The sequence below is a fragment of the Pituophis catenifer genome, unplaced genomic scaffold (assembly GCF_029215685.1).
Source record: "Pituophis catenifer annectens isolate HBS135680 unplaced genomic scaffold, rPitCat1.0.hap2 SCAF_2, whole genome shotgun sequence".
Lineage (NCBI taxonomy): Eukaryota > Metazoa > Chordata > Lepidosauria > Squamata > Colubridae > Pituophis > Pituophis catenifer.
Genome location: NW_027256882.1, coordinates 197,046,618 through 197,058,704, shown reverse-complemented (window position 1 = coordinate 197,058,704; position 12,087 = coordinate 197,046,618). Strand labels below are relative to the sequence as shown.

General features: G+C 39.1%; 1 protein-coding gene across 1 annotated transcript; it reads left to right on the top strand.

The window, feature by feature from the left end:
- Window positions 1–386: 386 nt before the first annotated feature.
- DNAJA1 (DnaJ heat shock protein family (Hsp40) member A1) lies at window positions 387–8,961 on the top strand. Its single transcript, XM_070938484.1, has 9 exons — window positions 387–546; window positions 1,286–1,430; window positions 2,340–2,517; window positions 3,010–3,114; window positions 3,211–3,438; window positions 4,753–4,867; window positions 6,345–6,460; window positions 7,117–7,217; window positions 7,429–8,961. The coding sequence occupies exons 2-9, from the start codon at window positions 1,299–1,301 to the stop codon at window positions 7,645–7,647; spliced, it is 1,194 nt and encodes a 397-aa protein (XP_070794585.1). The 5' UTR covers window positions 387–546; window positions 1,286–1,298; the 3' UTR covers window positions 7,648–8,961.
- Window positions 8,962–12,087: the final 3,126 nt, after the last annotated feature.

Sequence of the window (12,087 nt, the reverse complement as noted above, 5' to 3'; positions counted from 1 at the left end):
TTTTAACACATTTCTCACACGAGGATTCGGGTTGCCCTAAACTTGGCCTCAGATTCTCTGTAGCTGCGCAGAACCGCTCAGTTCTACAGGACTTCGAAAGGTCGAATGCGCCCACCCCTGCCGCTTTGCATTCTGGCCCTTGTAGTTTGCCGTTGTTGAGCCGCGTCGAAAAATGGCGGAGGGCCGAGCACGTTGCCTATCTTGGCATGACGGGACTTGTAGTTCCCGGCGGTGATATAATCCCTCGACAAATGATTGGAAGACGGCCTCGTTTTTCGTCATGGCTTCTGGAAAGCCGACGAATGCCGGCCATCGATGGTACCAGCAGAGAAGGCGGTGTTTCCGGTATTGGGTGGGGCTTCCTTGAAAAAAAGAAAACTCCCCGGATGCTGCCTAGCCTGAGACCGGCTCGGAACTTTCCAGAAAAGTCGCGGTCGTTTTGTCTGTGGGAGAGAAAGAGGCAGGCGAAGGTGGCACTCGGCGGCAGGAGCGGGTACACTTACCGGGAAGACGTCAGGCTGCTTTTTTTTCGGCCGAAAGCGCGAGGTGGGTGGAAGACAAAGGGAAGCCGTTGGCCGCGCCTTCCTTTCTCCCCCCCCCCACAGAGCCCCCCACTCCTCCTTTCTCCCATCCTCGTCGCGCGAGGAACGACCGCCTGGGCAGCTTCGTCCGCGCGCCTGGAAAGCCGAGGCGGGCGCGGTGCGCGAGCCGAAACCGTGCACTTGAGGGGAGGGGGGGGGAACCGATACGAGGTGGGTGAAGGAGGCACGAGGGCGGAAGGGGTGGTGGTGGTCGGTGAGGGAAACTGGGGAGAAGCCTGCGAGAAAGCCTTTTGGGAACGGGGCAGGAGGGGGTTGGCGCCCATTGTCCGTGAGACGAGGAAGGGTGACCATGAAGAAGCATCCTTTCTGGGTGTTCTGTAGGGGAGAAGCGGGGGGGGGGAGGGCCTGGGGTCCGGGGGGGGGAGGGGAGAGTAAGCCCTTTTTCAGGTGAGTGACCTTCATCTGCTCAGAAACAGGCAGGTGTGCGACTGAAGGAGCGGGACCTTATTCAGGCAATTTAAGCGAAGGTGGCCGAGTCAAGCGGGAGGAACAAGAAAAGGTGTTTCTGTGTCAGATTTAGTACTTGTTTGTATAGCCATTTAGGCTGCGGGGAAGTGGATGAAATATGGGGGAAGATTGTTTCTGTTGAGGGTAAAAGAGGTATAAGGGAAGGGAAATAGGAAAGTGTGGGAGAGTCTCAACAGCTGTTTTACTATTCTCTTCCCCACCATGTTCCCATGCAGGTACTGTTGCATCATGGTGAAGGAGACGACATACTACGATGTGCTTGGGGTAAAACCTAATGCCTCTCAGGAGGAGTTGAAAAAGGCTTATAGGAAGTTAGCATTGAAGTATCACCCAGATAAGAATCCTAATGAAGGTGAAAAGGTGAGTACATACGTTTTTTAAATCTTCCTCCTCCCACTTTCTGCTAATTAGGTACCGGTATGTGGCAGGTATTCTGTACCCATTTCATTTTACCTCTTGGTGTGAATGTGTTGGATTCTGGTTGTTGAACCCATATGCATACTTATCTTCAGGACATAATATTTCTTCAGGTGTTCAATGTTTTCATGTTCTGTTTTGCTTGACTGTTGCTTGCCCTTGAACATTCTTGTCTCTTGTTCTGCAGACGTCTCTTATTGAAAATGCAACTTGGTTTTTACAGTAAAGTGTCTTTTTGAGAAGATTTGAAAAGCTTACATAAAATTTTCTCTTCGTGTCATTCCAAGTGTGATCTTCCGTAAAAGTTTTCATGATGAGCTTGACTCCTGGTGACTTATGTGGACATATCCACATGCAAATCAGCATAGGTTTTTTTTACTTCCCAGTCTGTTTTACAATCACTGCCCTTTGGAAAGCTTGCAGCCTAGCTCTTGTGGCAGCAGCTAGTCATTGTTAGCTGATTTTGAAAAAGCTAAAGCAGCGTTGAATCAGTGAACTAGACTTGGATATGCAAGAAAAATATTCAGCAGAAAAGAGTAACAAATCACTTTATCACTATATAAAAAAAAACTCAGCAATCATTCAGTGCACCAGGACTTAAAGATTTACAATTAGGAAGATTAAAATTTAGATTTGAATTCTTCTGCTGAAATAAAACATTTTAAAAAACTCCTTCCTTTTCAATAAAATGAGAAAATTCAAATCCATAAAGTGGACCAGTCATCTGTAATTATTGTATGTTACTAATAATAGTATGTAAATGTAGTAGAGCTGATCATGATATAAATAATAAATATCATTTGGTGACAATTACATAGACTAAGCCTTTTGATTTTTTTTAAAATGTTGTAGTTCAAACAAATTTCCCAAGCCTATGAAGTCCTGTCTGATTCCAAAAAAAGAGAGTTGTACGATAAAGGTGGTGAACAAGCAATAAAAGAAGGTGGTAGTGGAAGCAGTTTTGGATCACCAATGGATATATTTGATATGTTCTTTGGAGGAGGTGGAAGAATGCAAAGAGAGAGGAGAGGTAATGCACAACTTTCTTTCATCTAACGGAAATTTTAGTGGTTAATTTTTTATTAGTTAAAAAAAGGGGTGGTTCCCTGCAGACATTATAAAGATAAAGGTGATGATGTGGTTTCAAGGTGAACGGGTAATGATATCTTTTAATTTCAGAATTTTTATTTAATGTAAAACAATTCATTTGATTCTTTGTAATGATTGCTTTGGGAGCTGTCCACTAAAGGATCTATTAGCATTATTTGAACATTTGAACATTACCTCAAAGTCTGTTTGCTGTTATTGCTGTTAATATTAGCTGTATAAATTATACAATTAGTCCAAATGTTTTCAACATGGTTTAAACTGCACATGAAATGGCCTTTGTAACTCTTTACTTAGAAATGCCCCATTGGATCCAGCCTAGTTTAATTTCCATTACAATAAATGTGGTTTTTTTTCTCAAAAAGTTCTCAGCTAGGAACTGAATTAATTCTTAATAACATGCTTTTCATTTCAGGTAAAAATGTTGTTCATCAGTTATCAGTAACTTTAGAAGACTTGTACAATGGAGCAACCCGGAAACTTGCTCTGCAGAAAAATGTGATTTGTGACAAATGTGAAGGTATGCTAAAACATTAATTTTATAGACGCTTAGGAGAAATTTTAATGTGAAAAAATGGAGTCTGTTTAATCTTAATTTTTTTTATATGTTTTCTAGGCCGAGGGGGCAAGAAGGGTGCAGTAGAATGCTGCCTTAATTGCAGAGGAACAGGCATGCAAATAAGAATTCATCAGATAGGACCCGGAATGGTTCAGCAAATCCAGTCTGTGTGCATGGACTGCCAAGGCCATGGGGAGCGCATCAGCCCCAAGGACAGGTGTAAAAGCTGCAATGGAAGGAAAATTGTTAGAGAAAAGAAAATTCTGGAAGTCCACATTGATAAAGGTATACTAAAGGAGAAATTAGGAGTTGTGGGATATTAAAAGTCCTAGAAAAGATTTACATATTAATTTAGAAAGGGATGATAAATTACATCTGGGTTGTCTGCCATGAGATCTGTGTTTTTCACTAATTTTTCTTCAGATACCCTGTTTGATAAAGAATATAGTTCTATAGCAGTGATGGTGAACCTTTTTGGCACTGAGTGCCCAGACTGGAATGCGTGCATGCGCCAGAGTGTCGAAAACCCAAAGACCAGGTGGTGACGGGCGTGCCCACAGAGAGGGCTCTGCATGCCATAGGTTCACCATCACAGTTCTATAAAATATAGTTCTCCCACTACCTGAATTTCTAGGCCCGTGATGGCGAACCTATGGCACGTGTGCCACAGGTGGCATGTGGAGCCATATCTGTGGGCACGCAAGCATTGCCCTAACTCAGTTCCAGCGTGCATGCATGTGCCAGCCAGCTGATTTTCGGGCCTTCCGGGCCCACTGAAAGTTGGGAAATGGGCCGTTTCTGGCCTCCCGGGGGGGGAGGCTGTTTTCGCCCTCCCCAGGCTCCTAGAAAGCCTCTGTAGCCTGGGGAGGGCGAAAAACTGACCTACCTGGCCCACCGTGCCACTGGGTACCAAAAGCGTGGGGAGCGCGGGGGGGGTCATACGCATGCGCAAGGGGCGGGGCACATAGAATTATGGGTGTGGGCACATGCCCGCGCTCCCCCCGCTTTTGGCACTCGATGGCAGAAAGGTTAGCCATCACTGTTCTAGGCATTAAACCTCAATACTTCTGTCAAGAGATGGTGCTTTCATAAGATAGTACAACTTCCATAATTTTTGTATGAATTGCTGTTTAATGGCTCCCAATAAGAATTGAGAGATGCTGTATCGGTGACATAATGACTGCTTGAACACTTGACATCAGATGGCTCTGGAAAACTATAGTATTTGGATAAAAATAATTTTGACTAAGGGCTGAAATAAGTAAAAACAAAAGGAAAACTACTAAAACATGTTCAAATTAAATTATTACAACTAGTGTACATCAACAGTTCAATTTCAAAATATCTAAAAAATTCAAACAGGTCATCTGTACATTCCATAATAAGAACTAGAAATTTTGGCAAAAGAAAATTAGGGATAACTCTTGAGACCAGCTGGCTTTTCACTAGCTGTTAAGGGATATGCTTTCTGTTCCTGTTTCATGCTTCTACTTATGTTTTACCAAATTATTTGCAGAGTGAAGAATGCTAAATTTATTAGAACAATAATTTGAAATATATTGTGTAGATTTTTAGCCTAATCTGTTCCTTTTGAAATAGGAATGAAAGATGGTCAGAAAATAACTTTCCATGGTGAAGGTGATCAAGAACCAGGATTGGAGCCAGGAGACATTATCATTGTCTTGGATCAAAAGGATCATTCTGTGTTTACAAGGCAAGTTTTAATAATACTATGGAAAACACATTTCGGTAGTATGTATAACAGCTTGGGAACATAGGTTGCCAGACATTAGGGTTTATTTTTAGAAGACACTAATTGGAGCAGGTTTTAAATTTTGTAGTCAGAATAGGATGGTCAGGGTAACAATTGCACGCAGTTTCTCTTAACTTTCTTTCTACAAGATTAATTATTTCTGCAATACCTTACAACTTTTCCAGTGATTTCTAACCTACTAAACAAGTGTAAATCACTACATTGTAACTAATATATAGACACCTACTACCTTTATAAATGCATATTAATATGCAATTGTACAGATGACTGACTGATTCTGTCATAGTTCTGTAGCCCTTCACTAGTTATGTCAAGGTATGAAGCCTGGCACAACAGTTTTTAATTGCCAACTCCTGGTTCTTTGTTTAGGAAAGTGTATAATATACTCTCAATTTTAAGAAGTTTGTTTGGTCTAATGATTCAAGGTAATTAAACTGGTTTTAAAATGGTTTTCCTTCTCAATTAACCTTCGGATGTTAAGTAAAATGTTACATTGATTTTAAGGCTTGAAAGTCATCTTTTCTCTAGTTTAAATGCTGAAACAATTTCTTATGTATAGATGTAAATAGTATATATTTGATTACTGTACAGTAGCAAGGAAAATCAGTTTAGTTTTTTCCCATGAAATTGTGGCTCTTTTTTTTTTCTCTTTAACTTTTACTTAGATAATTAAACATGGAATGTCATTGAGTTTCAAGATATTCCTTGATCTATTATGGGGGTCCTCATCCTTTTTGAACAGAATTTTTGAAAACATGATAGGAGCCCTGTGGCTGTTGGATGGGGAAAATTGCCTATTCACAAAATGGCTGCCATGGGAAAGTTACAGAGGGCCAGTTTATCAGAATGCTATGTGTTGTGCTGGTTAAGTATTTGATGTTGCCTGCTATCATGCTTATCTTTGTGGGATTTTTGGGAACAAACAGAAATTCCCTTCCTCCTAAAAGTATTCGCCTACAGCAAAAATATTTTATTTTTCAATAAATATTATAGTGAGAATCCCCACCCTAGATGTCTGTGTGTTCTATGGCACCCTGTGGTGTCATGCTGGGGATCACTGGTCTGCTATATTATATATATAGCATAATATTTAAACATCAGATATTAAGGTAAAACCTTATTTTTTTTTTTATTTTCCCATATAATCAGATCTGGTGCCAGAATAGTCTTATTTCACTAACAATTTACCATTTTAAGTACCGTTTCCCCCAAAATAAGTCATCCCCTGATAATAAGCCCAATCAGGCTGTTGAGCGCATGGCAATAAAGCCAAGCGCTTATTTCAGGGTTCAAAAAGACAAGGTCTTATTTTTGGGGAAACACGGTATTTAGTTTTTTTACTTGTCTTTTTGGAATTGATATCCTATACAATATGGTTAGAGCCCTGCAATTCTAAAGCATATAACTTTTTCTGCAGGCGAGGTGAAGACCTGGTCATGTCTATGGATATACAATTAGTGGAAGCACTCTGTGGCTTTCAAAAACCAATTGCAATGCTGGATAATCGAACTATAATAATTACTTCTCATCCTGGTAAGTCTGCATTGCTCTGAAAAACAAACTTTGGTACAATAAGTTTAAATTTAAAAGACCATTGTTTAATAGACTTTGGATGTAAATCTGTCCATATTACTTTATGTGTATAGTCTTATTTATCTTTTTATGATCTATAAACTTCCTCTTCAGTTAAATGAACATTCTACTTTAACTGACAACTGCTCCCTACTATTAGTCTGTTAAAAGTTTGCAATTATACTGGAGTCACTATTAATTGGAACCCATCATAAAATAAATGTTACCCTTTTGAAGAATCCAAGTGAAATGCTGTAAAGATCTTAAGCAACTATAACTCTTAAATTAGTACTGTAATTAAATAGCTTTTATCAAACTCCTGTTGTCTTGGATTGACAGGAATGGCACAATCATTTGTAACTGATGAATTAGAAATCTTCTAAATGTATCTTGGAAAACCTTTTTTATCATGATAGTGCACTTTAGGAATATGCCATGTTTGGATTCAGTTACAAAACATTTCTAGCACTTGGATCTTTTCCCAGAATCAGGTTACTACCCACTGTGGATGCCTTGTTCACATGTCTTTAGTTTGCTGTCAGGATAAGTTTCTGCTTGAGCAACTTTAATTTTATATAAACTTTGTTAAACATAAGTTATATCTCTTTAATTTCTAGGTCAGATTGTCAAACATGGTGATATTAAGTGTGTACTAAATGAAGGAATGCCAATCTACCGTAGGCCATATGAAAGGGGTCGTCTTATAATTGAATTTAAGGTAAGTGACGATTGAATTACTAATTAAATATATCATGGAAAATTTCTTAAATCTATTTTAGGCAATGCTGCCTTATAATGCTGATTTCTTAAATAATTGGTGTTAGTTATACAAATCAAGCAAATGTATCTTTTATGTTAACATTCAGACACTTATTTCATATTTAAAAGTATATTTATGAGAAGCATTCATATTTTTTTCTAATTTTCAGGTGATATTTCCAGAAAGTGGTTTCCTTTGCTCAGATAAGCTATGTCTGTTGGAAAAACTGCTACCGCCAAGGCAAGAAGTGGAAGAAACCGAAGACATGGATCAAGTAGAGTTGGTAGACTTTGACCCATCTCAGGAAAGAAGACAGCATTACAATGGTGAAGCATATGAAGATGATGAGCACCACCCTAGAGGTGGTGTCCAATGCCAGACTTCTTAAGCTGGTCTCACAGTTACACTTGTGCTGCTTGTCCTGTATGTCAGTTGTGGATGAGTGAAGGACTGAAGTTGCTATATTCAGAATTGCTATTGTCTCTGTAATATTTAAACTTAGTTGTTTTTAAATCAAGTTAACAAATTGAAATCGGTAAAACTACTTGGATCAAGTTGGAATGTTCATATTTCTATATGGCCTCCTAAGGAAACCTGAAGCCACTTTACTCTGGCTTATTTTATTTTGTGCATCATAAGTGTATTGTGTGCAAATGCACTGGCTTAGTATTCAGTGATTTCTGTTTAGTATTATAAATTATATTCCCTCTTATGTATGCATCTGTATTTATGATTCATGTTAAAGATGTGAAATTAAATTTTTGTATTCATCTAGATACATTGATGTGTTTTGGATGTGCTATGGCTGGTTGAGACTTTGCACAGCATCTGTATGAGACTACTTATTTTCCATTCTGGAATGTTGAACACTCTTCATTCTCTACTGAGCTTTGCTTAGAATGCTGTATAAAACTCATTGATGTTAGACAGGATCCTGGCATGGTTCTTGGGTAGGAGTAAAAAATTCAACAAACGTCTAAGTGTAAATGGGACAAAAGCTGAAATCTTAAAAAGGATTCTGAATAGCAAATACATAATTTTTATAGAGGTAATCGTGTAACTGAAAAATAATATGCCTAAGAATAATGGTACAAAACTACATCCATTTTGAGTTTAATGTCACTAACATTCAAATTCCATGCTGCATGAATACTAGCAAAAAAAAAAAAACCATTAACACTAAATGACTCCTTAATGAACTGTTCACAGTCCATAAGGTTTTTGTGTGTAGTTTCTGAAAAAGGCTACCTTTTAATGGCTATTTCAAAATGTCAATATAAGTAACCTACTATAAATTCATCCAAAATAATAATTAGGCATTGCATCATGACAGGGGGAAGGGTTAGCAAAGAATTCAAGTACCTCTTTTAAATATACCTAAGACTGCTATTTCTAACAACTAAATTGCTAACATTGTCATTTATGATAAGCCCTAAATTTACGTAACTGCTATATGTATATATCTGTATATGGGCAAATAGGATAGCAGAAAATAGCATTTCAGTTCCATATGTAATTTTAAAACAAATCTCTCACCATTAGAATCTTAAATTGGCAAAAAAATTTGACTATCTTAAATCCTTGGCAGGGATTTAAGTTGTACAGCAAATTATTTTAGTCCTTGTGATAAGGATGAGTTACAGTGGAATTATGTGTCTTTAAAATGCTTGATTATTGTACTTTACACTCAGTTTGTACCTGTAGGGGGAAATAAAACTATCCTTCTAACAGCTTCATCTCTTCTTCCTTTTTGGCCTATATAACCATCCATTCCAAATATACATTTGTCAAGAAAATGTCCTTTTAAAAAATCCTTGGTCTAGTTTGGCATGTTGCTAAATGGGATGATCCTGAGGCTCATACACTTTGGCATCTTTCTTTATCCCACTCAAGCCAGTTACAAGAAATAAGTTTGGCAGATTGATTACTTAGAAACAGAAAAGCACAGGTCTGCCTCCTGAGTTGCATGAGGAAAATACATGAGCTGAAGACTGGTTTGAAAAATTAAATCTCTCTAATGCCAATAAACAACATACCAAACTATTTCAGGTAAAATGAAAAAAGTAATCTTAAAAATGTTAGATAACTTCAATAGGTTTGCAATTCAGTTTTGCTAACTATCTACTGCATTTAGCAGAATTTGTTTTAAAAATCAAATTTCTATACTTGGTAAAAGGTATGGTACTTTATTTACCACTGTAGACCATGACGACACCCAGCTGTACATCTCCACCCCCAACCACCCCAACGATGCCCTTGAAGTGATATCCTGGTCCCTGGAGGCCGTGCGGATCTGGATGGGGAGGAATAGGCTCAGGCTCAACCCATCCAAGACAGAGTGGCTGTGGTTTCCGATGTCCCGATATAGTCAGTTGGTGCCATCACTGACTATTGGGGGCGAATCATTGACCCCCACAGAGAGGGCGCGCAACTTGGGTGTCCTCCTGGATTCACGGCTGTCTTTAGAAGAGCACTTGATGGCTGTGACCGGGCGGATTTTTCATCAGGTTCACCTGATCCGCCAGTTGCGTCCCGTTCTGGATTGGGACTCGTTACGCACCGTCACTCATGCCCTTGTCACCTCCCGCCTGGACTATTGCAACTCTCTACATGGGCTCCCCTTGAGGAGCACCCGGAGGCTCCAGCTGGCGCAGAGTGTGGCCACACGGGTGGTAATGGGAGCGACATGGCATTCCCACGTAACACCCCTCCTGCGCGAGCTGCACTGGCTCCCAGTGGTCTTCCAGGTGCGCTTCAATGTTTTGGTTACCACCTTTAAAGCGCTCCATGGCTCAGGACTTGGGTACTTGCGGGACCGCCTACTACCACCGGCCGGTACGCTCCCATAGAGAGGGGCTCCTCCGGGTGCTGTCGGTCAACAATGCCGACTGGCGGCCCCCAGGGGGAGAGCCTTCTCTGTGGGGGCACCTACTATCTGGAACAAGCTCCCCCCGGAGATACAGAGGATCCCGGATCTGCGTACCTTCCACCGTGCTCTAAATACCTTATTATTTTACCAGGCGGGCCTGGCCTAATTTTCTCCCTCTTTTATAAAAGATTTTTAATTTTTTAATATCTTTTAGTATTTTATATATTCAGATTTTAAAATTGGTTTTAAACAGTTTGGGGTTTTAATTTGTCTGGGCCAAAACTATTTAATTTGATTTTAATTCTACTTTTAAATTTTGTATGTATGTGTTTTATTGTTTGGCTGTGCACCGCCCTGAGTCCTTCGGGAGTAGGGCATTATAGAAATCAAATATAAATAAATAAATAAATAAATAATAAATGAATAAATGAATAAATAAATAAAATTTTCTATGGATAATGGCCTGCTCATGAGGTGGCTATAGATAGTTCTTGCACATTTGGGTACAATGCTGCAATACAGAATAACACAAGCATTCAGCCAGCTGTGGTTTAATAGCTACGATAAAATCTTGGGCACATGGTGGACATTTTAGGTAGTAAGGGCCATAGAGGGTCTTTCCAGTTAAGAGATGGTCAGTGTTTGAGGAGAGTGGAAATGAGAGCAAACTTTTGTCATTCTTATAATAAATCCTCCCCAAACTCAGAAATGTTTCCCCAAACTGATCTTTTGTAAAGGAGATTAGAACATGGAAAAAGGAAAAGTCTGGGGCCAAGTCTGGCCAAAATTGTAGAAACCTTTTGGGAAAAGTATTTTTGAGATTTGATTGCTAATAACACTTTGTTTGCAGTAGTATCATGAAATTATATATCAATGAAAAGAATTTGATCAATGTAATGCAACAAAGTTTGTTCAATTATCTGTATTCTATGAAAAGATATAGCCAAATAACCAGTTGTGCTTAGGTTGATATTAGATAGCTTTCCTTCATCTGATTGTAGCCAATGAGCATGAGTATTCAGAGAGCCAATCAGGTGTCATCTTGTTTTGTCAATAAGCCAATCAGATCACAGTAGGGTTCAGTTATCAATGCCATGTATTGAATCTGAGAGGACAACATATCAAGTTGGTTGGGTTTTTTGTGTTCTTTCATTAAGTGAGCTTATAAAACATAAAATTAAAGTAATGGTTCAAAGAGTTGACTGATAGCCCAGAAAATGATGTAAAATAGTATTTATTATTGAGTGAACAAGGCTACAGTTATAAAGAAATTAGAAGAAAATTTGGTGGAAACTTAACCAAAGCTGGCATTTCTAAGTTTTTGAAGAAGTATAAGGAGACTCAAGTCACTACAAAACTACACTGGTAAAGGCAGGAAAAGGTGTACAACAGCAAGTGATGATAGAAGAAGAGACTGTGCCCACATGAGAGAAGAAAATCATCTGGGTGTATACAAGATGAAATGGCGCAATGCAATGTGAAGTTGAGTGCAAGGACTGTTCGGTGCAGATTGCAGGAATTTGGTCTAAAATCCAGAATTTCACGAAAAAAGCCACTTTTATCTCTCAAACAAAGGTTGAAAAGCATTACATTCTTGATTAAATTATCTTTCCATTGATATATACAGTATAATTTTATGGTACTACTCCAAAATAAAGTGGTGTTATTAGCCTCAAACCTCAAAAATACACTTTTCCCAAAAGGTTTCCACAATTTTGGCCACTACTGAAGTGTTACCATTCCTTAAACACCCAGCCACCTGAAAAGCTGTCCTAGATCATGCTACCAAGTACAACACATACTATAGTTAATTCTTTAGCATGCATTCTCTCCCTCTCCCTCTCTCTCCCCTAATTGGCTGGATGAATTACCATAGCTTGCAAAGAGAATGATTAGTCATAGTTAAGGAGTTAGACATCAGGGTCAATCTCACCGCAGCCTACTCCAGAATATTAAAAA

Bases quoted from the DNA above. Each gene is read 5' to 3' on its own strand.
- DNAJA1 (XM_070938484.1), top strand. From the start codon at position 1,299: ATGGTGAAGGAGACGACATACTACGATGTGCTTGGGGTAAAACCTAAT. The intron at 2,518-3,009 runs GTAATGCACAAC...TTTTCATTTCAG, and splicing joins AATGCAAAGAGAGAGGAGAG to GTAAAAATGTTGTTCATCAG. The intron at 6,461-7,116 runs GTAAGTCTGCAT...TTTAATTTCTAG, and splicing joins AATAATTACTTCTCATCCTG to GTCAGATTGTCAAACATGGT.